The 27,950-nt window shown below is 50.6% G+C and overlaps 1 protein-coding gene across 1 annotated transcript in view; it reads left to right on the top strand.

Annotated features, from left to right (window-relative positions):
• The window catches only part of SPNS3 (SPNS lysolipid transporter 3, sphingosine-1-phosphate (putative)), a 51,765-nt gene extending 32,947 nt beyond the window's left edge, over nt 1-18,818 (top strand). The window contains exons 4-6 of the mRNA XM_074192490.1: nt 14,327-14,425; nt 17,973-18,132; nt 18,579-18,818. Coding sequence (XP_074048591.1) covers nt 14,327-14,425; nt 17,973-18,132; nt 18,579-18,595 — 276 coding nt within the window. The 3' untranslated portion in view covers nt 18,596-18,818. The remainder of the gene's footprint in view (nt 1-14,326; nt 14,426-17,972; nt 18,133-18,578) is intronic.
• Nucleotides 18,819-27,950: the final 9,132 nt, after the last annotated feature.

Below are 27,950 nucleotides of genomic sequence, written 5' to 3'. Positions count from 1 at the left end.
TCCCCCAGGGCTTTTTGGAGACAGCAGACCAGGCGGGGAAGGGGTCTGCAGAAGGTCACCCAACTGAGACTGGAACTCAGCCCTACAGACAGTCTGCCAAGGCTTCTTTCCGGGCTGCAGCCAGACTTTTTCGTATCCAGTGTCGATCTCCTTTACTTGACGACTGGCTGCCATAGGCTGGTTCTTTGGAGGAGGACGAATGGGTGAGCAGTAGCAGTGACCAGGAGATGCAAAGAGGAAATGTGGAGGAACTTCCAGCAATGAAAATTGTCTACCCTGGAGGTGATGAGCCCCTCTTGATGCCAACCTTCAAGGGAGGCTGGACCACCACCTGCCCTCTTGTCCGGAGGCTGGGCCCCTCCCCTTGTCCGGATGGCACTGTGGGAATTCTATCAGGGACAGTGAGGGCTGGACTGGTGGCGGCTGCAGTCTCTCCCTCTGTCCTGCCCCCATGCCCCTGTATCACAGCCTGGCTGTTCTTTGACCCTTTGTTCCCATTGCTCTGATAATGATAGTCTGACCCCAGGCTGCCTTCGATAGTCCAACCTGCAAGAAGCCTGCCTGGACTCCCGTCCCTGCATCCAACCGTCCGGCCGTAGCACAAGACCCCATCAAACCCCATCACCAGTTGGCAGTCCCTCAGTGGAAATCTGGCTTCCTCAGTGAGATGTGGGGGTTGGAGGAATCTGCCAGTCTCCAAACACCAGGGAAGAATGTAAAAGAGTCAACAGTCATGCTTTGCCTCTGTGGGGGCTTCCAGAGGCGTGTCCCACCACGCTCCGCCACTCTGCCTTCTCAAGGATGGCTTAGGCTCCTTCAGAGATGTAATTGTTTGCTGCCTCCGCCAGTAAGAGGGAGATGAACCTGGTTGATTCTTGGAGGGTGAGGAGGCCCACCCACTAGCTGAAGGTCCCGGGGGCTGCTTTCTGGTTCTCCAAGGCTCCCCAGGGGTGAAGGCCCCTCTCAGAGGGTAGTTATTAGCTCCTGTTCTCCAGAAGGACCACAGTGGGTGACTCACTACGTTGAACCCGCACACCGGGGAGATGGTTCAGGAACAGTGAGCCTGTGGGTGGTCCTCTCTCATGCCCAGGCTCAGCCTCTCTCCAGGGATGGATTTTTGCTGGATGCTTTTGTCAGTCCCACAGGAGACTGTCCTGACATCTCTTGGTACCCACTCGAGTCATCATATAGAGGAGCAGGCAGCCGATGCTGCTCCTGCCAGGAGGCGCTTCCACGTGGGCACAATCTCTTCTCCCTCTGCGTTCTTTTGTCCTTGAGAAGAAAGTGGCCTTCACTGGAGCACCGCCATCCATGCCAGGAATGAACAGTGGCAGATGCTGTGGTTGCCAAGGGCCCCAGAACCAGTCTCCTGGCCCAGCCTCTCCTTTTCCCTAAGAGGAAGTTGAGGTCCAGATTTGTCTGAAGTCCACAGCAAGCTCACAGTTGGAGTGGGCCTGGCAGCTGTGGGACTAGACCCAGGTGTCCACAGTGTCTGTGGGCTTCTATTTTAGGCAGGCAGGTTGGCATGCCCGGGAGCAGGAGGGGAGCGCACTGGAGCCCAGCTGCTCTGGACTCTGCCTTAGCTGGGTGAGTGAGTCCTTGAGAGAACAGGGAAGAGAATCCAAGAGTTGATGGGGAGCCAGGCTTGTGCCAGGAGGCTAGAGGGCAGAGCAAGGGGACTCAGAGAAGGCTGGGAGAGCGGACCTCGGAGAGTCTGGACCTGACTGTGGGACCCCCCAGGTGAGATAGACCCTGTGTCCCCCTTCCTCCCCCCTCCTCAGAGGAAGCAACTGCTTCTGTTCACTGGAGAGAGAGGCCAAGGGCTAGGAGGGACTGGGAAATGTTTGTCTTCTCAGATGGGAGTGGGACCCTCATCAAACCGGATAGAGACTAGTGCCTTCATGTCTGCCAGGGCCCAGGTGGACACCTAGGAAATGGACCAGGGAAATTCTGAAGTCTCAGGCCCAGAGGGTCTGCAGACCAAGAATGCTAACGAATAAATAGACTTCAGAAGAGAAAGGCAGACTTGGAAAATGAGAATGGCATGTTAGAGAGGTGCCCATGTGTGCCCACCAAGGCTGTTCTCACAGAGTAGCTAGGAGGAAGCCCCAGGATATTCCAGAAGAGCAGGAGGAGAGCTACTCAGGCCTCTGATGCTCATGGCCACATACACAGAGAAGGCAAGGTGAGCAGAGGAGAAGTAGAACTGGCATTTCTATGCAATGCTTTAGGGCCTACAAAGCAGATGATCTCTGATTCTGGCAATAACTATGGGAGACAGGCGTTCTTATCATCCCCACTTTACAGATAGGAAACTGAGGCTAAGAGGAGTGAGGTCATGGATCTGAATGACCAGAGGGATGGTAGCCCCATTCATGGAGTAGGAACAGATTATGCAGGGGCTGGGGAGAGGTGCAGAGAATCTAGGACTGGTATGCTGAGGAACAGTAAGGACTGGAGAGAGTTGTTAGGCTTGGTTTCTGGTGGGGAGTGCATGACTGAAGACAGAGGAGTAGATGAGATCCTGCCTAGAGAGAAGGTGGGGGGAGAACAAAGAGGTCCAAGGATAGAATTTTAGGGAACACTTGTACCTGAGGATGCAGTAAGTGCCTACTTAGTGCCATCCCTTGGTATGCAGTAGGCACCTACTCCATGCTTATTGCCCTGTTGACTTGACTTTGAAAGGTGGATGGAACAAGCAGAGGAGCAAAGAAGGTGGCAGGGGAACTGTGAAAGTGCCTCCTTCCTGAAGTTAAGGTGAGAGAAGGCTCAGGAGGGCAGCGGGCAGAAAGAAAGAAGGCCTTAATCTGCTGCTGAAGAGGTGATGAGCAGCCTAGGAGACGGTTCCAGGGTCCTGGTGGGACTGAAGCCAGCTCACTGATATGGGGAGACTTGCAGGGTAAATCATACTTTCTTGGAAGGGGAGTGTGGGCAAGGAGAGACAGAATGATGGCTTGAGGGGTTGGGGGTTCAAGGGAAAGCTTTTGAGGCTAGGGTGGAGCTGAGCAGGTTTGTGGGCTGAGCCTATGGGGCAGCTGGCAGAGGGAGAGGCGAGTGAGTGATAGATGGAGTAAGTTCACTGAGGAAGAAAGAGGGGCATGGGCTTTGACAAGGAGGCTGAACCTTGGTGAAGAAAAGTGTGTGAGACTGTGTCGGGGGAGAGAAAGAAAGGTGAGGGAAGGAGAAGGTCATGGAGTGGATTTAGGAGTTAAAGACATTGCCCAGAAGTAGGAGGCCCACAGCTCTACTGACAGTCATGGGGTGGCTATAGGAACTTGAGGAAAGAGATTTGGAACAGCCTCTGTGGGGGAGGGACTGCAGTGAATAGATTGTTGGACAGCAAGAAGGGAGCAGCTGAGATCTGAGAGCAGTGAGGGGCTGTCAGCATGGTTGGATGATTTCCTCCAATATACAGAACTCCTCAGGGGCCATTGGGGTGGCTCAGGCAAGGCAGGAATGGTCAAAGAAAGAGAGCCTGATGGCCCTGTTCATGCCTTTCACAGAGTGGGGCACTTAAGGACTCCATATTGATGTGGGTGCATAGGAGGGACTCCTTGGCCAACGTGGGCTTTAAACGTTATGAGTGGGGGCAGCTAGGTGGTGCAGTGGGTAGAGCACTGGCCTTGAAGTTGGGAGGACCCGAGTTCAAATTCAGCCTCAGACACTTAATAATTACCTAGCTGTGTGACCAGTGAACCCCACTGCCTTGCAACATCCCCCCCAAAGCCATAAGTGAAAGGTGGATGCAAGCATGAGCCAGTTTCTTAGGACGAATATCAAGATGCAGCTCAATCCCGTAAATGATGTGAGGTTGACCTCTGAAGAAGGTTAATGATGACAAGCTTCTAGAGTCTATTCAATTCAAATAAACAAATGGAAAAAATTCAAAGCCAAGGATAGAGCTGTTTGAGCTGAGTCTGCCAATGATAACAGACTGGGGAGACAAGAGAAGACCTCCCTCAGCTGTGATTGGGCTTTCCCTTTCCTTATCATGGAGAAGAAATGATTTAGAAAATAAATAGTATGATTGACAAGTATCCATAGGTGCCCTCAGGGACTTCCACAAACTTCATCTTAGGGGGCCTAAGGGACTTCCTGGTGTGTGGTTGAGCCCATATCCTGGTTGTTACGTTACTTAAAGAGAAACCCAAGCAATGATTGAGATGAAGTCATATGGAACTTGCTTGTGACATTTCCTACATCAGGAAGCTGGAAGAAGGTTTCCATGTTGGACAGCACAGACTCATAATCTCCAATGGCCTTGATAAGCTGAGATAATGATCTGAATCTATAATTAAATGACCTTTAATAAGCATTTTTTAAAAAAGTTCTACACATGAAGTAAAAAAAGATTTCAAAAATGACTCCATGTTTTTGGAGGAATAGAAGCTTTATTGGGAAACTGATGGAAAAATGAAGGAAGTCAGGGTTCTCTTACGATTGATTCTAGAATGAGTGTCTGCAGGGAGGAGATAGTGTGTATTGTCTAGGGTTCTCTGATGCTCCTCAGAGTGACAGGTCAGATTTAGAGGTCATGTGTCAAGGGGAAGCTAGGTGGCCCAGTGGATAGAGCACCAGGTCTGGAGTCAGGAGTTCCTGAGTTCAAATCCGGCCTCAGACACTTAATAATTACCTAGCTGTGTGGCCTTGGGCAAGTGATTTAACCCCTTTGCCTTGCAAAAACCTAAAAAAAAGAAGTCATGTGTCAGAATGCCCTAGTCTTCATGGTTTCCCTTAGGAGGGCCACCTTCCCTGGGAAGATGCCCACACAGCAGGGACAGCCTCCAAGGGAGGCCAGGCCTGACAGGTCACAGGGTTGAGAGTTGCGGAGATTATTAGACCAATTAGTCTAAGGAGGAAGATCAGTCTTGGAGGCTTTGGTTGTACAGAGAATTTGGGGTAAAGTGTTCACCATGTCAATAGTTATTTTGGAGCTCTGCTTAGAGAGAACTTGGCCTCATGTGTTCGGTCCTGGTGCTCAATAAAACTCTCATACCATTAAGAACGGTAACCTTAGATCCACTACGAAATAAATGCAATGCGCTCTGGGACAGAAATTCATTTTAGGAGACTTTGATGGGCGTTCATTGTCAGCCACTCCATCTTAGTTAGATAGCTAAATGCTTTTCTCAACTTTGTCAACTCTAATGTTTGCCTATTGTGAAAAGCTGACAGTCATGGTGAGGAAAATATTAGCTCTTGTCTCCATCTTCCAAGGCACTTTTCTGCTTTTGCCCAGCACTGCTCCCCTGGCAGCCCTCCTGAGAGGCTCACAGGGTGGGCTGGCATGAGGGGGATCTCATCTGGAGGGCCAGGTACTGAAGCCATGCCCTTCCCAAGTCCTGATCCTCATTCTCCCAAGAACTAATTTTGTCCAGAAGCACCTGGCTTGAGGTCAAGACAAGGGGCATGTCCTCTTTAAAGGTCCCTGTAGGATGCGGCCTCCTTCTGGGCCATAGTGCTCACGATCCCATTGCTTGCGCTGTGTGTCTCTTCTGGCATCCTCAGTTAAGGCTCTGATCTTGTCGTCCCCCCGCTCGGATCACATCTTAGAAAGGTTGTTGTGAACTGAAATCTGGCCAAAGGAAAATGCCCTAGAAACCAAAGGGACTCAAGACCTGGCAGTGAGGAATTATTGAACGAACCAAGGTTGTTTTAGCCAGAGAAGAAAAGACTCAGGAAGACGTGGTCCCTGTCTTTGATAATTTGTTACATGGAAGGACCAGCCCGATACTGTTTGGCCCTGGATGGCTGCAATGGAGGAGCAATGGATAAAGCAGCTGAGGCCAACTGAGACTTTTGGTCAAGAAAAGCTTCCCTATAATCCAGTGGTTCCCCAAAGGGCTGCACTAGGTAGGAGTGGGGTGGAGATGGGCTCCCTTTGTGCAGTTGGAATCCCTAATGCCATCAAGGCAGCCTGGGTATTTCTGGCATCTTAAATGGATTACCCAGTCATCTTACTTGATGTTCACGAATATCTTCAGATGGGTTCCATGTGATTTGTCCCAAGTCCCATGTGAGGTAGCTAGGGAGCCAGGTTTCTATGACCACTGGTCAGGATTGAGAGCAGCCTGTGGAAGTGAATCTCATGCTGGTCTGGCTTTGACTTGGTGGCCTCCAGGTCTCCTAAAGCTGAGATTCCAGGATGCTGGGATTTAAGGATAGACTCAACTCTTCTGGCTGAAGTTCCAAATTTGACTAATCTCAGAATTACCAAACTTCTTTGTAGTAGCCGCGCTCGATGGCACATTTCAGAAGAAGCAGAAATCGTCTGCATATTTTAGCACAAAATTAACACTATTAACAAGTTGACATAATTTTAACACTAAATTAGCACGATTAACAACTTGAAGCTATTAGCATCTGAACTGTGGAGGTGCCACCTCCTTGCTAAGCAAAGTTAATGATCCCGTCCGTCCCATTTGTCCTGTGCCGATGATTGACATCAGGCACACATCTGGACTGTATTTCCACCAGTGCACAAACTTGAAGAGTTTCCCACCTAGCACACAGTTGGTGCTTTGTAGGACTGTGAGAGTCACAACATCACAGGGTCACAGAGGGGAAACACAGAATATGAGGAACATGGGATCATGGGACCCTAGAAGCACAGGGTCTTAGAATCTAAAGTCGCAGGATGATAGAAACCTAAGAACATAAAACCATAGAACCCCAGGACCATGAGATCCCAGAACAATAGAACCACAAGACCATAGGACCACAGATTCCATAAAATTCTCTCCATAGGACCAGAGGATGCATAAAAACACAGGATCTTTGAATCTAAAACCATAGGATGATTAGAGACCTAGAACCATGGAATCATAGGAGGAGGAGATCAGGAGACTAGACCCTCAGGATAATTCTATGACTCTAAGGTTTTGTAGTTCTAGAACATTAGCTTTGGAAGAGCCATTACAAACATTCTGCTGTAGCCCCTTCATCTCAAAATGAGGGCATTGAAGCCTGAAGAGGGTAACTTGCCCAAGGCCCCACAGAAAGTTAGCAGCAGGCATAGACCTGGAAAATAGGGAGTTTGTGGTTTGTTGTTTATTTTCATTTGTCAAGAGGACCAGAAACCTAAGAAGTGATGCCACAATATGTGAGTGCCTTGAATTGAAGCGTGCCAGGTCACCAATCTCTTTCTCTCCTCTGGAGCCATCTGGGTCCAGTGGCCAGATGAGACCAACATAACTGAAGTTTTTGTGGCAGAGCAAGGATGAAATGCTAACCCTCCTAGGGCATGGGACAGATGGACTTTGAAGAGAGGAAAGGGATTTAAAATTTATGAGGGAGATGAAAAGAACCGAAGATTTGACCGGGATCCTGTTCTCAGGCATATTTCTTTTTTTGGGGGGGGGATCTAGACCTGTGATTTCACTGAACTTCCTCCATCGGGATGGGTTTGGCACTGGAGCTATGGCTGCAGCCTTGGAGAGCTATCTGTGGTGCTGAAAGTGAGGAGCCTTGCAGGGTCACACAGCCAGGCTGGATGGGGGAGAGGGGTGAGGGGAGTGGGCACTGGACCCTTCTACTCTGGGATCTGGCTTGTGCGGAGCTTGATGAGGGCTGTGCTGAGCTTACTCCTCCTCATCCTCTGAAGTCTGAATGAACGGATAAACTTTCATCTAGCAGGTGAGCTTGAGGAGCACCTTCTGGTTGCTGATGGAACTTGGGGTGTGGAGGGTGAGAGGAAGGGGCTGATTTGGGTTAGTGGCTACATTAGCACCAGCATCACTAGAAGCAGCAGCAGCAGCAGCTGCCAGAACTCTGGAGAAAAATGAATGCAATGTCTGGGTTACATACGACCTCAAAGTATCGCTTGTCTGAAGAGAGAACAGACTTCCATCTCTACTGTTGAAATGGCAGTACAGGTACCCCCAGTGTCCTTCCCCTGCTTTGGTGGAGAGGTCACAAGATCCAATACAAAATGCTCTGCTGGCATTTGAAGCCCTTTGTAATCTACCTCCCTTCCCTCTCCATTCTCTGCACCCCTTGCTCCCCTCCACAGACCTTGAACCACCCCCTCTATCTCCTATCTGGGTGCCCCTGAGCCTGGCACGCTCTTCTCCCTCTGCTTCCCAGCTCCACAAAGTCTCACTTTCTGTATCAGATCTGTCCCCTCACCTGCCCCATAGCTATGCATGATCTCTACTGGGTAGTCAGGGGACGCCAGTGTGTGCAGAGCCCCGGAGTCTGGAAGACTCCTCTCCCTGAGTTCAAATCTGCCCACAGATATACTTACTAGCTGTGTAGCCTGGGCAAGTCATTTCACCCTGTTGGCCTCTGTTTCTTCCTCTCTGGTATCTTTACCAAGAAGCTGCCAAATGGGCTGGCAAAGAGTCGCATATAACTGAAAATGACTGAACAACAACAGTGAAAATCCCCTTTGGACTATGAGGACCTGGAGGGCAGGGGCTGTCGGTCACCTTTCCTCAAATCCCCAGCATCTAGCACAGTGTCTGACACAGTAGGAGCTTAATGACTGTTGTCCATTCACTGATCCAGCTTCAGGCCCCCTGTCTGTGGAGGAGAAGAAGGTCCAGTCTCCTTACAGAGGGAAGCCTGGGGTCAGATCTGGCTCTGTGCCATCCTGGCTGAGTCCTTCTTCCCCCTTGGGGCCCAATTTCCTCATTCGTTAGGTGAGTCCAGTAGCAATCTCACTGCCTGCCTCTGAGGTTATTGGGAGCTCCATGTCAGGGTTCCAGCATTCGCTCAATGTTTCCTGCATTTGGGGGAAGCCAAACTCTCCAGGAAGATCAGAATTTCCTTGTCGCCCATGGGGGTAGCCTCCTTCTCTAAGTCTGCCCTACCTCATGCTTGCTGTATGTAAGACCCTGTGCTAAGGGTTGGGGGTATGAAGCAGGGCTAAAAGACAGGGCCTGTTTGCAGGGAGCTCCCCATCAATGGGGAGCCAGGAAAGGCCTCCTGAAGCAGGTGGGATTGGAAGAGGTCAAGATACTCCAAGGCACCTTGCATCCTTCTCTAGGAAGCTCCAGGAGGCCCAGGGAGGCAGGAGGCAGGAGGCAGGAGGCAGGAGGCAGGAGGCAGGAGGCAGGGACATAATAACCTTGGAAAGTCAAACTTCTAGAGCACTTTAGAACTCCACCCCAAAGACTATGAAACTGTGCCTACCAGCTGAGCCAGAAGGACACAACATACTTCTTGGACTCTGTCCCAAAGAGGGAATAAGGAAAGTAAAGGAGTCGAACTTTATAAGAGTTCTTTTCTGGAGACAAAGAATCCAAAATCGAGAGAATGCTCATCAACTAAAGAATGAGTAAACAAGACGTGGCATATGAGTGTGATGCGGATACTGTCATGATATAGGAAATGGTGAGCACCACGAATGGGTGCAAAGCGAAGGGAGCAGAACCAGGAGAACCTTGTATGCAGCAGCAGCAGCAGCAGCAGCAGCAGTGTAGGATCCGATTTGAGTCACTTTGCTGTTTTTAGCAACACAATGATGGAAGACAGTTCCCAAGAACTGGGAAGGAAGGATGCCATGCACCTCCAACATTCCCTTGGCCTTGGCTTTCTCATCTGTGAAATGAAGGTGCTAGATTAGCCAGCCTCTGAGGTCCCTCTCCCTTCTAGATCTGGGGTCTTCTGATTCTTGGATCTGGATCTGGACTGAAAGGACCCCCTCTCGGGTGCTATCATCCAGCCCTGAGCCCTGTAGCTCTCCTTAATGATCCCATATGTGGCTGTGCTTCCTGCCCCTTTTCTTCTTGTCACCATGGGGAAGGGAGAGAAAAAGGGCCCCTCTAAGAGGTAGCAGAGCTTTGTCTCAGGACACAGTGTGAGGGATTCTGTGGAAGCAGTGCCTTGATGTTTCTACAATGGCCCCTTCTGGAGAACGCCCGGTGTCTAGAATGAAGCGAAACACAGAAGAGAACACAGTGTACCCGCCTGGCGCGCCCCTTCCTGCAGCTCACCACATCCATTATCTCCATCCACAAGGCTCCCTGCCTCGCAACAACAAGATTCTGATTCTTCTGAGCCACCTCATCATCCAGAGCCGGTTTCCATTCCCCCATGTCAACACACACCTTGTTTCTTCAACCTGTTATTTCACAGAGGTATAATTAGCTGGCATTCCATCTGCTGGCGACAGTGGAGTCGGCTGGGGAGGTCTGACATGGAGATGCTACTTAACTCCTTCCTGTGGAATGGAGCCCAAGGAGCCCCTGTGCCCGGGCCCCCCTGAGGTTTCAGAGATGATCGACCTCCCACACACATGGGCCCGGGTTCTGGGGCTGCAGCCTCCTAGGAGAAACCTGTCAGCAAACAGCATCCTGGGACCTGCTTGGAAGGAGATGAGCTTGTAGGGACCTTCCTTCCTGAGAGACTCTGGCCACCCCAGCCGGCTTCAGCAAACCTCTTCTTTAAGTCTGAGGCTGCTTAGTCCAGGGCTCTGAAGCCTGGGCCTGAGGAGAGACAAGGTGGTGGGTTCAGGGCCTGGGAAAGGCTTTAGCGACTTGTTTCTGTTACCAGTCACAGACTGTACCCCCCCAATACCATTTTGCCACCTCATCATCTGTGCTGTGGTCCTAAGAGAGACCAGCTGAGGGAGTGTGGAAAGTTCCGAGCATCTCAAACCCACTTCTGGGTTTGAGCCCATGCTCACATGTTGCTTGCTTTGGGTTGGGTTCAACACGGGCACTCCTCCCCATGGGCTAGGGAAATGGCTCATTGTGTACTTAGCTCATTCCCAGGAAATGCGGCTAGCCTTCCCCTCCCACTTCAGACAGAGCAGGACCTTCTCCAAACTTGTATCGTCCGGGTCACCAGGAGTTATTGCTGTCCCTCCTCCTCCCTCCCCCTGTCCCACCATTAAGGTGCGCCACTACCTTCCTGAACACTTCCCCCCTCTTTCTGCATTCCAGCCTCCACACCTAGATTTGGTTGTTAGCCAGAGAGGTGCTGGATGAAGTTGTGGGAACTATCTGGTAGTGGAGATGGGGGTGGGGTCTATGGATTGCTCAGCAAATCAGCCATTTGAAGTTCAACTCTCAGCCTTCCTACTAAGGGTAGACTAAAGCTTTTCATCCATTGAATGGAAGATGTTGTTGTGTAGCCTTCATACTCGAAGACCATGACTTCAGGGAAATGATGGCATGCCTTGCATGGGAACTGGATTTGAGTGAGGGGAGCTGCTAAGTCCCCAGACTCACTTTGTCCTCCAGAGCCATCTGAGTCCAGTGATCAGATAGGAATAAGGAGGACTGGAGATGTCCCTAATGCCAGCCAGTCAGGGTAAGTGACTTGTCTAGGGTCACCCACTAGTAAATGTCTGAGGTCACATTTGAACTCAAGTCTTCCCGACTCCGGGGCTAGTGCTCCACCTCCTGCTGCCTAAGTGTGGGGGATAATAGTTCCAAGGAGGCCATTTTCCAAAGGGATCTGTGGGATTCTCTGAAGCACAGGAAGGGCATACCCAGCTAGGAGAGAGCATCAAGAGTGCAGAGTCCAATACGGCAAAAAGACAAGGGGGGCAAGAGGAAGGCTCTGATTATTGGGAAGTTAATGTTTTTAGAGGTTGTTAGGGGGTCTGCCATCAGATCCTAGCCATGGTGGGGAGTCCAGTTAGTTAGATTCTAGCATTTCCCATTCTTCTTAACCTAGGGTCCATCAATCCCCCCACCAGGGTTTGGAGAGAGTTTCAGTTGGTCTGGGAATTTTAGTGGGAAAAACCCCATCTTCATTTGAGTTTGATTGCTTTTCTTTTCAATCCTTTGTATTCTACTTTATGCTTTTAAAATATGATAGTGGGGAGACCCTAGGCTTTTGCCAGGTGCCATGGGGACGTGCCCTCAAAGAGCTTACATTCTTCTGTGTAGAGCCAGCAAGTGAGGGAGGGTGTGAAGATAGAACTGCTGAGACTTGAGCTGAATGGTTGTGGGGAGTGGCATGTGAGAATGAGGAACTGAAGCTGTCTCCAAGGTTACCAACCTTCTTGTCTAGGAGAAGGGCGATAACCTTGACAGAAGCAGGAGATTGAGAAGGGCTGGTTGGGGAAACATGTTGATGTCTGAGATGGTTCTGAGGCATCTGACGGGCAGAGACTGGGGACCAGAACTCAGGCTAGAGATAAAGGGGATATAGAAATCTGGGAAGTATAAGAAGTATCAGGAAGCTAAATGAATACAAGTTAAATAATGGGATCACCCAGAGAAAGAAAAAGAAAAGAGGGCCCAGGACAGTCCCTGGAGTGGGTGGGACCCACAGCTAAGGGCTTGGGCACTAATGAAGATCCCACAAAGGACAAGCAGACTGGGGAGCTGAGTCAGGTTTAAGAAGACTGGAAAGGGAGGAAGGGGCCAGGTGACTTTGAAGGCCAAACAGAGGAGTTTGTATTTGATCCTGGAGGGTGTTGAGTAGGAGAGGGTCATGTGGTCAGTCTTAGGAAGAGTGACTGAGGATGGGCTGGAGTGGGGAAAGGCACCCCCCCCCCAGTAGGTATTAAGTGAGGAGGGTCTGTGCCAGACTGGGGGTAGGGGCAGAGGAGAGGAGGGGGTGTATGGGAGAGATGTTTCCAAGGTAAACCAGACAGGTCTTGGCAATAGATTGGATCTAATGGGGAGAGAGAGGTTGTGAATCTGGGTAACCTGGGAGGATGATGGTGCCCTCAAAAGTAATAGAGATTTTTGGAGGAGGGGAAGGCTTAGGGCGAAGAAGAGAATGGGTTTAATTCTCAACATGCTGTGTTGAAGATGTCTCCTGAACATTCAGTTGGAGATATTCATGACTGGAAGTTAGGAGAGAGGCTGGAGCTGGAGAAGTAATCTGGGAATCATCAGCATAGGTATGAGGCAGCTAGGCGGTACAAGGGATAGAGCTCCTGATCCGGAGTCTGCCAGACTCATCTTCCTGGGTTCAAATCTGGCCTCTGATACTCACTAATTATGTGACCCTGGGCAAGTCACTTTACTCTGTTGGTCTCAGTTTTTTTAACTGCAAAATGATTGGGAGAAGAAAATAGTAAACCACTCTTGTATACTTGCCAAGAAAACCCCAAATGGGGTCACAGAGAGTTGGACGAGGCTGGAACAACTGAACAACAACAGTATAGAAATGATAACCGAATTCATAGGAACTAGTGGCTTCACCAAGTGAAATCATGCAGAGATTGAGTCCCAACTCAAATGTCACCTTCTACAGGAAGCCTTTCCCAACCCCCTCTTAATTCCAGTGCCCTCCCTCAGTCAATTATCTCCTATCGATCTTGTATGTGGCTTATTTTGTATTTGGCTGTTTGCATGTTTTCTCCCCCATCAGATTGAAAGCTCCTCGAGGGCAGGGACTGGTTGGTGCCTTTTTGTATCCCAGCACTTAATGAATGTTTATGTATTGATTGAGCCTTGGGGGACCTCCACAATTAGTGGACATGGCTCTGATGAGGATCCAGTAAAGGGAGGCAGAGAAGGAGTGGTCAGAGAGGTAGGAGTGGAACCAGGAGTCACAGGGTGCAGTGGACCTCAAGAGAAGAGGGTCTCTAGGAGGAGAAAGTGGCCAGCAGTGTCAAAGGCCACAGGAGGATGCCTGACCAACAAAGCCCCACATCTCAGCTGGTTCTGTTTCTGAATGAGGAGGAAAAAACCCTCCTGACTTTTTATTTCTTTCCATCCCATCATTAATTAGATAACTGAGCCGGGGTGGGGGGTAGGAGAAGAGAATGACTGCAGAGGCTTTGGGGCCATTTTCCTTCCAACCAGAATGAGCCCAAACTCCTTGTAAGGGAAGGAGGAGGTAGGTCATAATGCCAGTAACATTATTCCAGGTCATTCTCGTACAGGCTTCTTTCCTTGACTCCCAGGACATCCTCCCCTTCCTCTTTATCCCATCCATTTTTAGCATGTCTCTCCCTGCCAATGTACTGTGACCCCCAATTGCCAAGGTCAATACCAATCTTCTTCCCTAGACTTTAAGGTGCCTCATCCATCTGGTCCATCCCTGCCCATAGTCCTACCAGTTTGGCACCTCCCTTGGACAAAGTCACTGGTTCAGGGTGTTCTTTATCCATATACTGCCATGCCCATCCCCACCCTAACACATGCACCCTCAATTAATCAGAGTTGCGTTTCCTCTTGTTCTCCATCCATCAAAATTCTGCTTGACCAGAGAGGACAAGCCCTTCTCACCACCTTCTACGGACAACAAGCCACCTGCTCCACCTACAGTTTGAGGGCAGTCTTATCTGGCTCATCTGTGACCATGCCAGGATTTGTGGGCACTGACCTTCTGGTGGGGCAAGGGAGAGGACTTAGGAATGGCTTTTCTGTTGCCCATAGTGAGTCTGGTTTTTCTCTCTTCTGTCTTCCAGTCTGTGGTGATGCCCAGCCGGCGAGGGACTGCAGAAGCGCTACAGATCACTGTGGGACACATCTTGGGAGATGCTGGTAGCCCCTATCTCATTGGACTGGTAACGACTTGGGAGGGGGGGAGGGGGAAGGGCTAGGGTCCTGTGCAATTGTGGGGCTGAACTTCTCTTGCCTGAGAGTGTCTGAGTTACAAAGTCCATTTTAGTCCACACTGCACCCCATTATCTCTCTAGAACACCTCCAGTGAGTGGTCATCTATTCTCCGTCCCAGGCAACCAGTTGCACTTGGAGACAACAACTGATCTCTCCTCAGGGAGAGGAAGGTCCTGCTCTTTGATCTCTTGGTTGCTCTCCCCATCCCTTCTTTTACTGCTCCCAGCTCTACCTCTGGGTGGGCCCAAGAGAACCAGCCCAGTCCCTCTGCCAGGTTGTGGGGATCACCTCACTCTGATCAAGATGAATTCAGGGTAGACTCAGAGGTGAAAAGTTGCAGCTAGCTTCAATTTTGGCAGCCGAGTGGAGTGAGAAAGGTCTGGGCTGGGGTGGAGGCTGTAGGAATGGAGAGAAGAGGTCTCTGAGAGGCAATAGAAAGAACTAGATATGGCGGTCACCTACCCAGGAAATCATGTAAAAGGGAATCAGGTATGAAAGGGAAGTTGTGTGACCAAAAATACAGCAGGGCCTCCAGTAGGAGGAGGACATTTGGAGAATGGGGAAGGCTTGGGGGAAAGTTGATGAGGTCTGTTTTGGACATGTTTAGTATGAGATACCTATGGGACATTTTAGACATGTCCAAAAGGCATTTGGTGTTGTGGGACTGGAGCTCAGGAGAGAAACTAGGGCTGTCTATGACAATCTAGGGATCCTCTGCCAAAAGATGCTAATTGAACCCAAGGGAGCCAAAGAAATAGTAGAAAAGAAAAGAGGAGGGGTCCTGGAGCAAAGCCCTTGGGAACACCTATGGTTTATGGATGTGAAAGATCCATGAAAAGTCAAGAAGCAGTGGAGAGAACCAGCCCAGGACAGGGTCACAAACCCAGAGAGAAGAGGCCATCTGGTCTCTTTATACAGACTCCATTTTTCTTTCTCTTTGGAATCACTTCACTTTGTGAACTCAGAAAGTCATTCTTGTGAGTTTATCATCATCCCTGGATCAGCATCTCTTATAGAGTTTTAGTTCATGAGGTCAAATCTATTATCACCTGTGGCCTCTGAAATTTGTTTCCAGAATTCCCATCCTTTCAATTCTAAAAATCCCTGCCTCCCCAAATATGAGAATCATATCTCATTTTATTTTCCTCTATCTTTTGAATTTGTGATTAGGTTAGTCCAGGAGTCATTGTGGTTACTTTTTGGAGGGAGAGAGAGAGAGAAAGAAAGAGAGAGAGAGAGAGAGAGAGAGAGAGAGAGACAGAGAGAGAGAGACAGAGAGAGACAGAGAGAGACAGAGAGAGACAGAGAGAGACAGAGAGACAGAGACAGAGAGACAGAGACAGAGACAGAGAGAGACAGAGAGAGACAGAGAGACAGAGACAGAGAGACAGAGACAGAGACAGAGACAGAGACAGAGAGAGACAGAGAGACAGACAGAGAGAGACAGAGAGACAGACAGAGACAGAGAGAGACAGAGAGACAGAGACAGAGAGAGACAGAGAGACACAGAGAGAGACAGAGAGAGACACAGAGAGAGAGACAGAGAGAGACAGAGACAAAGAGACAGGGAGAGACAGAGAGAGTCAGAGAGAGACAGAGAGAGAGAGAGACAGAGACACACAGACAGAGACAGAGACAGAGAGAAGCTCCAATACGTATATGTGGATCCTCAAAGACTTGACAGCTAAACAGCAGCCACTTGGCCATGACCAAAATAGAAATCTTGCCATTTCTGGAAGATGCTAAAACCTCAGCAGGGTTTCCCACTGTGGGAGCACTTCTGTTTTTGTTTCTGAAATCCTTGAGGACACTTGTACTTCGCCCCCAAAGTCATTTCTTCAAACTTTGAAGCTTCTTCTGAATGCTCCAGTCACCTAGGACTTCTCTCTTTTCGGGCCAAGCTTGTCTCTATTTTTGCCAATCTTAGGTGGCCCATTCATCCCCAGCCATTTGCTTTGCTTTTTCTCTCTGTTGCTCTCCTTCCCACTGGCATTCTCCTCCTGTCCCCTCTCCATCTCAATTTTCCTCCTTAATCCTCCTCGTCTCCACAAACTCATTGAGTCTCTGGCCTTCTTCACAAGTACAAACCCCTTCTTGTTCCTTCTCCTCCCGGAACCCACCACTTCTCTCTCCTCCTACCCCTTCCCACACACCCTTTTCCCACGAAGGTGGAGGGGGTGCTTTGAAGAAAGTTTTCCGGCAGGTCTGAAACCTCTGCGATGCGTCCTCAAATAGCGGCTGGAAACCGAAGCAGCTACCGCTGCTCTGCTGGGGCCAGATCTTCTTTAATAGTTTATTAATTTCCTTTTCCAACTACATGCAACAGTAGTTTTCCACAATCAGCTTTTTCCAAGGTCCCTGCCTTCCCTCCCTGCTCCCTCTGATAGAAAGTAATCCAATATAGACTAGACACGTCTAATCGTGCTAAACGCAGGTCTGTCATAATCGGTCAGATTTTCTTGCACAAGATCGCCTCAGAATTTGGTCCCAAACTCGTGGCAAACTCCGTCCAAAGCATGGGACTGCTAGTCGAATGGTACTGGAAGGAGACCTTGGAGAGGGAGTCAGTGGAGGTCACCCAGTTTCTCCCAAATGGGAAATTGAAACCAATGGGAAATTGGCCTGGGAAAAAGACATTTTCCATGAAAGGTAAACCAGGGTCATTTTCCTTGATAGCTCTTGGCTGGAAGAAAAGGAATTTGGGCAGGATTCCTTAAAGTAGCCAATTTCCCCAGAGTCCTGGGGCCCAGAATTCATCGCCCAAAGCTCATGTTTTTAGGCTTTTTCAAGGACAGGTTGCTTGCATGAAGCAAAGTGAGTTATGCATGGATGGCCCCACCTGCTTAGACTTGCAATGACACCCTGGGAAAGGGACAAGGCAAGGTGGTCATGTGACTCTGCCCTCCTTGGGGAGATGGCACCTCTTCCTAAAACAGGCAACAGGGTAGTGTGAGAGCAGGGCCCAAGTAGCACATCTCAACCCCGAGGGTTTGAGAAGTTCAGAAAAGGAAGGCCGGAGTACCTCCTCCAGGTAGCCTTCCCTGATCTCTCCCTTGCCCTGTGCTCTCTCCCTCCAGTTATCATGTGCACACTAATCTGGGCATATTGCATCTTCCCAGAAGCTGGTAAGATTCTTGTGGGCATGATCTGAACCTTTCTTTGCTGTCTTTACCACCCTAATACTGAGTACAATGCCCAGTTCATTCTGTAGCTAGAGATTAATGAATACTTGTTGGATTGGACTTGATGAAACTGGAATCCGCAGGGAAGTGGGGTGGGGGTGATGGGGAGGTATGGGGGGGATCTGATGGACCATTACAGCAGCAGGGGGATCCTTTGGGAATGGCTGATATAGGCAGAGGGAAGAGGAGAGCCATGGTCAGGATACCCAGCCCATCCTATGGCCTGGGCTTTGTCTTGAATGAGCTTTGGCACTGACCCTGCCAGGTTGCTGAGCAGGCCAGGCTCCCTCAACCTCTCCTTCTCTCTGGGCAGGTGTCCAGCGTCCTCCAAGATGCCCATGTGGATACCTTCTTGTGGCGTTTCCGAAGTCTGCAATACAGCTTCTTCATCTGTGTCTTCGTTGATGTGCTGGGGGGTGCCTGCTTCCTGATGACTGCCCTCCACATGGAGAAGGTCACACCTCTTGCCCCAGGTCATTCATCTGCTTATCTCCTTTCTTGGTTAAAAATTGTTCCGGTTCCGGACTCCCAAGCAGTCTGGTCTCATAGTTCATAAGCCCAAAGGTGCTTAGAAATCACTCAGTACCCTCTCATTTTACAAAGGAGGAGGAAACTGAGGAAGGTCAGAAAAGAGAAGGGTCTCTCAAAGTCACCTCAGAGTCAGGTTTTGAAGGAAGTTTTCCTGACCCCACCTCCAGGGCTCTCAAACTGTCCCATGAGCCCTCTCTGACCCTAGTCAAAAGCTGACCTGATGACCCTTTGGTCCCAGGTAGGGGGAGGGTACCTCTACACTCGCTGACCCCGGGGTGCCTTAGTGAAGAGGTGAGTGGCAATTGGAGGCTGGGGAAATCTTTCTCTAGAATGCCTGTCCCAAGCAGTCCTTGGCTACCTACTGATGCTGACCTCTCTATCTCTTCAGCCATTAAAGAGTCCTAGGAACACAGAGGATGGAGGTCTCGACCTCCTGGGGCTGGGGGTCCCCAGAGTGAGCAGCCTTCATCTTCACCTGGCCTCTCACTGCCTCCGGCTGCCTTGGCCTGGGCCTGGGATCAGGATGAACGTCCCAAGCTCGGTGGAGGAGCTGCCCTTGGTGCTGGTGGAGGAACGGCCGCGTCAGGGAATTGAGCTGTTGGGTTTCCCTCGCCAGGCTGCCTGTGCCAGAGCCTCTCTTGGGGGGTAGGTGGGGAGGGGGAGGGGAGAAGGTTGGAAAGAGTTCTTGGGCATTTTTTCCAGCCCCAGGTAGATCCCTTGTCAGGACTTGCCTTGGCTTTGGGAAACCACAGGAAATGTAGCCCTTGGGGGCTGAGAAACCTGGCAACAGAGAGATAATAAAAATGCACTGTGGCTTCTGTTCTGAGTGGGCCTCCTAGGGGCATCGGGAGGGAAGCCTGGGCATGCAGGGGCCTGCCAACTGTGGCTTGGTTAATCAACTCTCAGACTTCGCTTGATTAGGTCGTCTGTCGTGTGCCAGCCTCCAGCAGCCCCTGGGAGGAGGTGAGAACCACATACTTGGGAAGGGGCTGCGGTGGGGTGGGAGAAGAGATAAGCAGCCTCTGGTCAGACTCAAAGGGAGCTCAGGGAAGTGGGGGAGGTTACTCTCACGTGTGACTTAGGGCTCTCTGACACAACAGGAAACTAGTCTGGGAACCATCAAGGACCTGTGGAAAGCCAGGCCTCTTCCCCAGTGGGTCTGGAGCCCTCTTGTCACCAGAAAGGTCCCAAGTCAGTTCCCCAAAGGTGTGCCAGACACCTGCGGAGGCAGGGTCTGAGGGCTCCCCAGCCTTTCCCCTCTCCTTCCTCACTGCCACTACTCCTTTAAAGGCTCCCATCAAAGCCCCACTTCTACAAGAGACTTCCCCTGGTGCTCCCTGGTGGAGACTTCCTCTGACAGTACCTTCCATTTACTCTGCCTCTCTCTTAGCAATGATAATATTAATAATTCATAACAATAGCCAGTGTGTTCAGGTTTGTAAAGTGCTATTCCAGTGTTATCTCCCTTTATCCTGAAAACAACCACGGGAGGTAGGGGTGAAATTTCCCCTTTTATAGGGGGGAAATGGAGGCAGAAGGAGGGCACATGACTTGCCCAGGACCCAGCCAGGAAAGGTGGGAGGCTCCAGTGTGTCATCCATCACGCTGCCTGACTCCTTCATCTTATGTGTTCCTACTTTTTCCCATCTTGTCTCTCCCATTAACCAGAAGCTCCTTGAGGGCAGCCTCTATCTTTACCATTCTTCTTATCTCCAGAGTTTGATCCCAGGGTTTGTTATCTGATGGACTGATGAAAGGCAGAGAGGAGGGAATGTGTCTCTGGAATGGGGGGGGGGGCAACGGGCAAATACACAGAGGTGGCAGATGGTTTGTGAATTGGGGAACAGCCAGCCACTCCACTTGGCTGGCACCAAGGGTAGAAACATGAAGTGAAGCCAGGAAGCCAGAAGCTCTGCCTAGGACCAGCTATGAGCCTGCCTTCCAGGGAGCGGGCCGCTTAGCCTCAGCCTCTCTTCTCTCCTCCTTCCCTCTTCCCTGCAGCACTCCATCTTCTTGGGACCCAACCTTCCCCTCCAGGCCCAACCAAGGAATAAAGGGAGCATGGGGTGAGTCAATGAATACACCAGGACCTGCTGTGTGTTAGGGACTGGATACAAATGAAACCATCCCTGTCCCCAAGAAGCGACCCATCCAGTGAGGGAGACATGCACAGATAAAGTAGAGATCATCACTATCCAGATAAATGGCTTTGGCATTAAGGGGACCAGGCGAGGCTTCTTGTAGAAAGTGAGTTTTGAGCTGGGTCTCAAGGGAAGCCTGGGGGGTGGAAGAGAGAATGCTAGGGCTGGGCCAGAGCTGGAGAGAATGCCTGGAGCTGAGAGATGGGGGGTCTAGTTCAGAGATCACAGGTCAGTGTCCTGCATTCAAAGAGAATGTAGTGAAGAGGAAGGTGGAAGAAGACAAGAAAGAGGGGTGAAGGCAGGGTACAGAGGGCTTCAAATGCCAAACAGGTGATAGGGAACCACTGGAGGTCATGGTTCTGAGGGAAGGATGGTTCTCCTAGGATCCTAGTGCCAATATAGATGCCACCTAGCTGTGGGGTCTTGAACACTTCACTTCCAATCCTTTGGCCTTAGTTCTGTCACTCGGACTAGATGGTTCCTAAGGTTCCCCACCTCCACACTTGGAACTGCTCCTTTGGTGGTCTCACTATGATGGAAGAAAATGAGGAAGGCTGTGAGTGATGGACCCCCACGGCCTGGTCAGGCAGGATGGGTTGTGGTCTGCACCATGGGAAGCCATAGCCACTGTGATGATGCTATAAGAAGACCAGGACCAGCCAGGAAGACTGAGAAGTGACTGTGGACCAGAAGGAATTTGGCTTCCCACCAGGGAGGGGTGCTACCTCCTGGTACCATTGATACTAATGGACAGTCACTAGATGGGTAAATGCTGGGCAAATGCCAGGCAGGACAGGCAGGGGAGAAGAGTGCCCCAGTCCTAGCCGCACAACCAAACCTTGGGGTTCACTCTGGTAAAAACAGAGGAGTCCCTAGGCCAGGGCTGGATGAACAGCATTGGAGAAGGAAGGCTCCTGGGGGTACTGGTGGAACAGACCAAGGAGGAGATGCTGTGCTGGGAGTCCTATGGGCAGGGAGTAGAATTGGATGAGGTCAGCAAGCTTGGCTGAGGCTCTTCTAAGTCAGGCTAAGGAGCACGCACATAGTAGGCTTTGGGGGGGTTTAGCGACTTGCTTAAGGTCACACAGCTAGGTCATTATTAAGTGTCTGAGGCTGGATCTGAGCTCAGGTCCGCACTCCAGGGCTGGTGCTTCATCCACCATGCCACCTAGCTGCCCCATACATAGGCTTTTTGTATTTGGTCCTGGAGTGTATTGGGCAGGGACCAGGGGACAGCTGGGAGTCATTTCATCTGATAGCAAATGACCCAACAATCCAGCTGGTCAGCCACCTATTGGGCTGGGATTCTGTCCTCCAGCAAGTAATAACCCTAATTATAGTGGACATCAAATCAATAGGACTTGGTGACTGCTGCAATGTGAGGGATGTGAGGAGGCAGAAGGGCAGGGCCCCTTTTTTCTGGACCACCATGGCCTCCACAAGAAGCTTTGCTTGCAGCCCCCTGGGAGAGAGAGCTCCCTCCCTCCCAAGGCAGCCCAAGCCCCTCGGGAAAAGCTTTGGGACTCGATGCAGTTCAGATCAATCAAGACTCACGGATTACCCGCTCCATGAGAACCTCGGCGTTGAGCCTGGGAGGATGAAAAAGGGAGACAATCCCTGCCCTCAAGGGGCTTGCTTTCCTGGAGCAGACAGCCACATGGGTGTGGAAATAACAAGTGCTGACAAAGTAAGAAGAGAAAGGGAAGAGGGAGAGAGCAGAGAGGGCTTCCTGGAGGAAGGGGCTGAGGGTCCAGGGAGGGGATGGTTTTGAGGTTCCATGCCTGCCTAATTGTGGCACTGGGAGCCATGGAGAAGGTGGCAACAAGGACAGGCAGAGGGTGCAGAGCAATGAGACTGGAGAGACTCGTGGGTTGGACTGGGCTGGGGGAACACGCCGCGTTATGGCCCCATCACTGAAACAAGGTGATCCATCCACTCCTTGCACCTCTCTGACTCCCCCCCCCCACTCTCTCCTTCATTCCAGTTTTTGACAGAGCAGCCAAGTCTGCCCCATGACTCCCTGATCTCAATCCACCCCTCCACATCCTCCCAGAGTCCTCTGGTCCAATAGGACTTTCTCAGGCGCTGACCACCTCCTAACCTCTCCAGACTCAGCCTCCTCTGTTGGTCCATCCGCCTTCCCACTGCCTTTCCCCCTTGGCCCATGGCATCTCTGCTCTCTCCAAACCTGACTTGGATTATCCCATCATCCACTCCTCATCAGCTGCTGAATGGATCAGGGGCAAGTTAGACATTCTTGTCATCTAGCTTCAACTGGGCACATCACAGCAAGGTGATCCTTCTACTCCTCCCTAATTGATTCCACTGGCAGCTGAGTGTCGCAGGGGGTAGATTGCTGGTCTGGACTCAGGAAGACCTGAGTTCAGATATGACCCCAGATGCTCACTAGTCTTGTGAACCAGGCAAGTTACCTCATCCTATTTGACTCAGTTTCCTCAATTGTCAAATGAGCTGGAGAAGGAAATGGCATACCCTTCTAGTACGTCCGTCATGAAAACCCCAATTAGGGTCCAAAAGAGTTGGACTCCACAATTGAACAACACAACATTTGCTTCCCCATCTTGTTCCCCACAGAAGTTATTCCAAGCTTCCCCTTCCCTCCCACACCTTCCCTCTCACACCTACTCCACCTTACTCTCTCTCAAGTGAGGCCTCCTCTTACTGACACCATTCTTGTGAGGACCTCCTCTCCCACTGACAGCAGCTTCCAGTTCTCTTCATTGCCCCCTCCTCCTGAGATGTCACTGCCCCCCCTTTTTGCAGTCTATGACACTGAGGTGAACTTTCTGGTCAAGGCCAAGCCCTCAGTCCCCCCCCCCCACTAACCTTCAGTCTCTCCCTCTCTCCTGGCTCCTCCCTTGCTGCTTTCAAACAGCCTAGAATCTTCAACAAGCCCTTCCATCCCCTTGAGCTATTGTCCTGTTTAGGAAGGGGATGGATAAAACGGCAATAGACAGATCAAACCTAAAGTATTCTAGGGGTGCTCTTATCTTCCCAGAGAGCTGATTGTTAAACACTTCCCGGGGTCTATTTTGGGGAGGTTGAGTTTAAGGTAACTCTTGGACATTTGGTTGGAAATGTCCCGTAAGTAGCCGGCAACATGGAACTAGACCTCAGAGAAAAACTCAGGCTAGACTTCTAGGCTAAGAAACCATTCTTAGGGAAAGTCTGACGGACTTGGGGTGAGTCCTGGATCAATGGGGTGCTGGGAACAGGGCTTGAGAACTAAGAGAGATGCTCTCTTCCGGCTCTCATTTGTCCCTCGGCGTCTCCCCCAGAGGCTGGGTCTGCTCTGTGTTCCTGGGGCTCTTTTCTTCTCTTTAGATTTACTTCATCATTTCTTGGACTTCATTGATTCAATCAGCACGTGGAGGCAGGTGATTTTCAGATGTGTTGGTCCAACATCTCCAGCTGCCCATTTGCTGTCTCAAATGGAGTGTTCTGTCTTGTATTTTGTATTCTTTTGGTTTTTAATTTTTTTTATTCATTGAAGGCAATGGGGTTAAGTGACTTGCCCACAATCACACAGCTAGGCACATTTGAACTCAGGTCCTCCTGACTCCAGTGGCATCCACCATGCCACCTATCTGCCCAAGCTGAATGTTCTGTATCCAACTTAAACTAAATAGGGCCCAAACCAAACTCCTTCTCTTTCCCCCAAATTCTCTCCTTTCCCCACCTCTGCTCTTACTGTGGAGGGAAGTGCCAGCCTTTCCATCACTCAGGTACTTAACCAAGGTGAGATCTTTGACTCTTTCCTCTGTACCCCATCATTCCCATCTGTTGCCAAGGGCTGTTAATTTTCCTTTGTCAGCTCTCTGCCCCACACTCTCTTCTGTCCTCTGACCCTGGTTTCACTCAGTCACCACTGGTTGATCTTGCTGCCTTAAATTGCTCTCCACTCCAGCCCATCCTTCACTCAGGGGTTAAATGAATTTTCAGAAAATCCAGACCTGACCATATCACTCCCCTACCCATGAAAATCCAGTGGCTCCTTATTACCTCTAGCATCAGAGAGAAAAATCTGTGCGGTCAACTCTTGTCTTTTCAGTCCTCTTACATCAGACTCCCCTCCACTCATCTATGCTCCAGCTCCACTGGTCTCTTGGCCATTGCTTGAACAAGACCCCCGTCTGTCCATTTGCCCTGGCTGGCTATCCCCCTTGCCTGGAACAGTCTCCCTCCTCATCTCCACCTGTTGCCTTCCCTGGTTGCCTTCAGGCCTTAAAGGTTAAAATCCTGCCATGATCGTCATTTATCCCATTTCTGGCTTTGTATTTGCTTCTCTGTCTGGTGTCCTCTCATTAGACTCAGTGCTTCTGGAGGTCAAGGAATTTGTTTTGGTCTTTCTTTACCTAACCCCCCCAACCTCCTACTTTACCCAATGTTTGACCTATCCCAGGGCTTGATTTAAGAGGGGAAGGCTTTGGCCAACAGCCGCCTGCCAGTCTGAGTCCCGAGCTCCCTTCTCCTTCCCTTCTCCTTCCCTTCTCCTTCCCTTCTCCTTCCCTTCTCTCTTCCTTCTCTCTCCCTTCTCTCTCTCCCTTCTCTCTCTCCTCTCTTTCCCTTCTTTCTCTCTTCTCTCTCTCTTCTCTCTCCCTTCTCTCCCCCTTCTCTTAGGATGCCAGGGATGCTCCTGAGATGCTTCTCTCTATTCTCACTTCCTTTATTATTCTCACTTTCTTATTCTCACTATCCTCACTTCCCATTGAGTAAAGGCAACACTGAACTAGCCCTTGAGCAAGACTGTGTGAGTCAAAGTGGGGAGGAGGAGAGCCCAGCCTGCCCCCAGGGATCTGTCATGAGGGGATAACTCTCCCCCTCTCTTTGTCTGGAGATGGCTCATGGGCCCTGGTATGAAAGGATTACATAGAGCCTCAGCATTTTAGAGCTGGCAGGGACCTGGCAGCCTCTGACACAGACCAGCCCTGAACCAGAGGCTCTTTCCATCATACCCATTCAACCTTTGCCCAAAGTAAAACCACCCTTCTTCCTCCCCCTCCTTTCTCCCCCACCCAGCTCAGCTCTCTGGCTTGGGAAGCTTTCCTGCCTCTTTGAGGCTCCCACCTACTGCTCCTAGCTCTCAAGGCCCCCATCATATGGCCCTGGATTCTGTCTCCCAAGTCTGCTGATAAGTATTTATCAAGAGCCTGCGATATGCCAGGTACATGCCAACCATTCTTGTAGGGCAGGACCTTGGGGCCCTTCATCACCAGATTCTGTGCCAACCACTCCTACAGTACATCACCTTGGGTCCCTTCACCGTCAGATTCTGTGCCAACCACTCCCATTTGGCATAATCTCTGCCTGTGGCCCCAGAACTGAATGGGACTCTCCCAGTGATAAGTAGACACAAGACCTAAGTCCCTGGGGCCAACCTCTGGTTAGGCTGTCCTTCCTTTACCCTCTTTTGTTTTTTAGGTTTTTGCAAGGCAATGGGGTTAAATGGCCTGCCCAAGGCCACACAGCCAGGTAATTATTAAGTGTCTGAAACCAGATTTGAACTCAGGTACTCCTGACTCCAGGGCCGGTGCTTTATCCACTGCACCACCTAGCCACCCCCTTTACCCTCTTTCTTAGGAGACTCCCCAGATCAGCTTTCTTGGCCTAAACAGAACAAATTGAACCCATTTTCACTGGCGTGCCCCCCAAGTCTTCTCTTCTTCCATCTAAACATTCCAAAGTTCTTCAACCAAATCTCCCTTGAGCCAAAATAGAGGCCCCTCATCTTCCTGGTTGCCCTCCTTTGAAGGCTCCCCACTCCCCAGCATCTTCCTGAAAGGTTTGGGGTACCCAGAGCTAAGCCCAATCTTTCAGAGAAAGTTAGATCAGGAGAGAGACATTCTTGCCACCTCCCTGAGCCTGGGCATGTATGATGCCACCCAAGGTGGCATTCATTCACTTTCTTGACAGCCCTGGCCCACAGTTGGCTCCTCTGGGGCTTCCCATCCACTCAATCCCACCCCTCCCAGATGCTTTGCAGAACTGGTATCTATGAGCCCTCCCTCATCTGCTAGACAGCAAGGAGCCTGAGTCCAATGCTAGTTTGACCTTGAACATGCCATGTAGCCCTGGAAAGGCTAGCTCGCTTCTGTGGACCTCAGTTTCCTCCCTGTCTTAGCTCCTGCCTCTTTCAAAGGAGGGTTGCTGTGATGACTCTCCTGAGCATCAGGAAGTGCCTCTGCCTCCATCTCCCAAGTCTGCTGATATGTATTTATCAAGAGTCTGTGATGTGCCAGGTACATGCCAACCATTCCTGTAGGGCATGGCCCTTCAGCACCAGATTCTGTGCCAACCACTCCCAAATGGTAATGATCACCACCTGTGGCCCCAGGACTGAATGAGACCCTTCTATAATAAGTAGACACAAGACCTCAGTTTCTAGGGCCAGCTTATGATCAGGCTGTCCTTCCCTTGCCTTCCTTCCTAGGAAACATTCTCTAATTCAGAGAAGATACCAGAGGCCAGTTTCTCCCCTCCACCCCATTCCAGAGATGGGAGAGCCTGGGTTCTGCCTTGTACTTTCCAGGTCATGGGGATGTTCTTCTTGGGTCAGAATTTACATATTTGATTTTCATTCTTAGAGACGTTCATGGAACGCCCCCATCCTCTTCCCAAGTGAGGTCCATTCCCTAGAAAATTTGGGGGGTGTTTAGTGTTTCTAAAGAAAAACCAAGGTCAGTAGCCTTCTTTTCTTTCTGCAGGGGCCATGTTCCTGAAATAAGGTGCAGGGCTCTCTTTGAGGAGAGAGCCCAGGCCCAACCCTACCCCCTCTGGCCCATGGGCTCCTGGGAGTTAGCCTGGATTCAGTACCTACTAAAGATGCATGAAACCTCCCACTTAGCACTCCCAGCCCCTCTACATCCTTCACAATCCCACACAAGTGCTATAAAGTCAAATCAAAGCCATTTGCTTAAACTAAAAGGGTGGGGTGCTAGGGGGCCTAGAGAGTTAACTGAAGGCGGTATCCCCCATTCCCAAAGCAGCTGATGCCTCCCACGTCTCTCCTGGGAGCACAATTGGACTCCCCATTCTGTGATCTGTCTCCCCCCTCCATTCTGCTCACACATGGGTCTGTTAGCAATGGCACCACTGTTTGGGAACAGCTCTGAGAGACAGGCTGCTTATCCCAAATTACCAGCAGGTCTTCCTGCGCGGGTTCTACCAGGCTGGCTGGGGCATCAGAGGCAGGGTCAGGAAGGTGTGGTACCAGAGGCAGACTTGACCTTGATGGGAAGAAAGCATTGGGGGAAATTGAGGTTCTATGGCAGGCAGTCCAATCAGGCAGCCCCGACCCTCGAAACCACCCTAGGGAGGACTTTAGAGGTGTTCTCCAGGGATTTTTATCTTTTACCACTTATTCTAAATGGCTTGTGTGAAGGTGATGGAGGGGGTGGGTCACTGAGGGCTGATTGGCCTCTCTCCCATCCCCCGCCCTGCTCCAGTAATGGCCTTTGTCAGAGGGAGACCTTGATTGAATCAGTGAATTGGAACAAGATCCCACCCCAGGAAGCCTGCTCTCATTGGGGTGGGGGTGGAGAGGCAGGGCTTGGTCCTGCTCTAAGTAGCTTAGGAAAGCAGTGGAGAATTCAGAAACT

Source organism: Macrotis lagotis, chromosome 6, assembly GCF_037893015.1.
Source record: "Macrotis lagotis isolate mMagLag1 chromosome 6, bilby.v1.9.chrom.fasta, whole genome shotgun sequence".
Classification (NCBI taxonomy): domain Eukaryota; kingdom Metazoa; phylum Chordata; class Mammalia; order Peramelemorphia; family Peramelidae; genus Macrotis; species Macrotis lagotis.
This window is presented reverse-complemented; position numbering and strand designations above follow the sequence as displayed.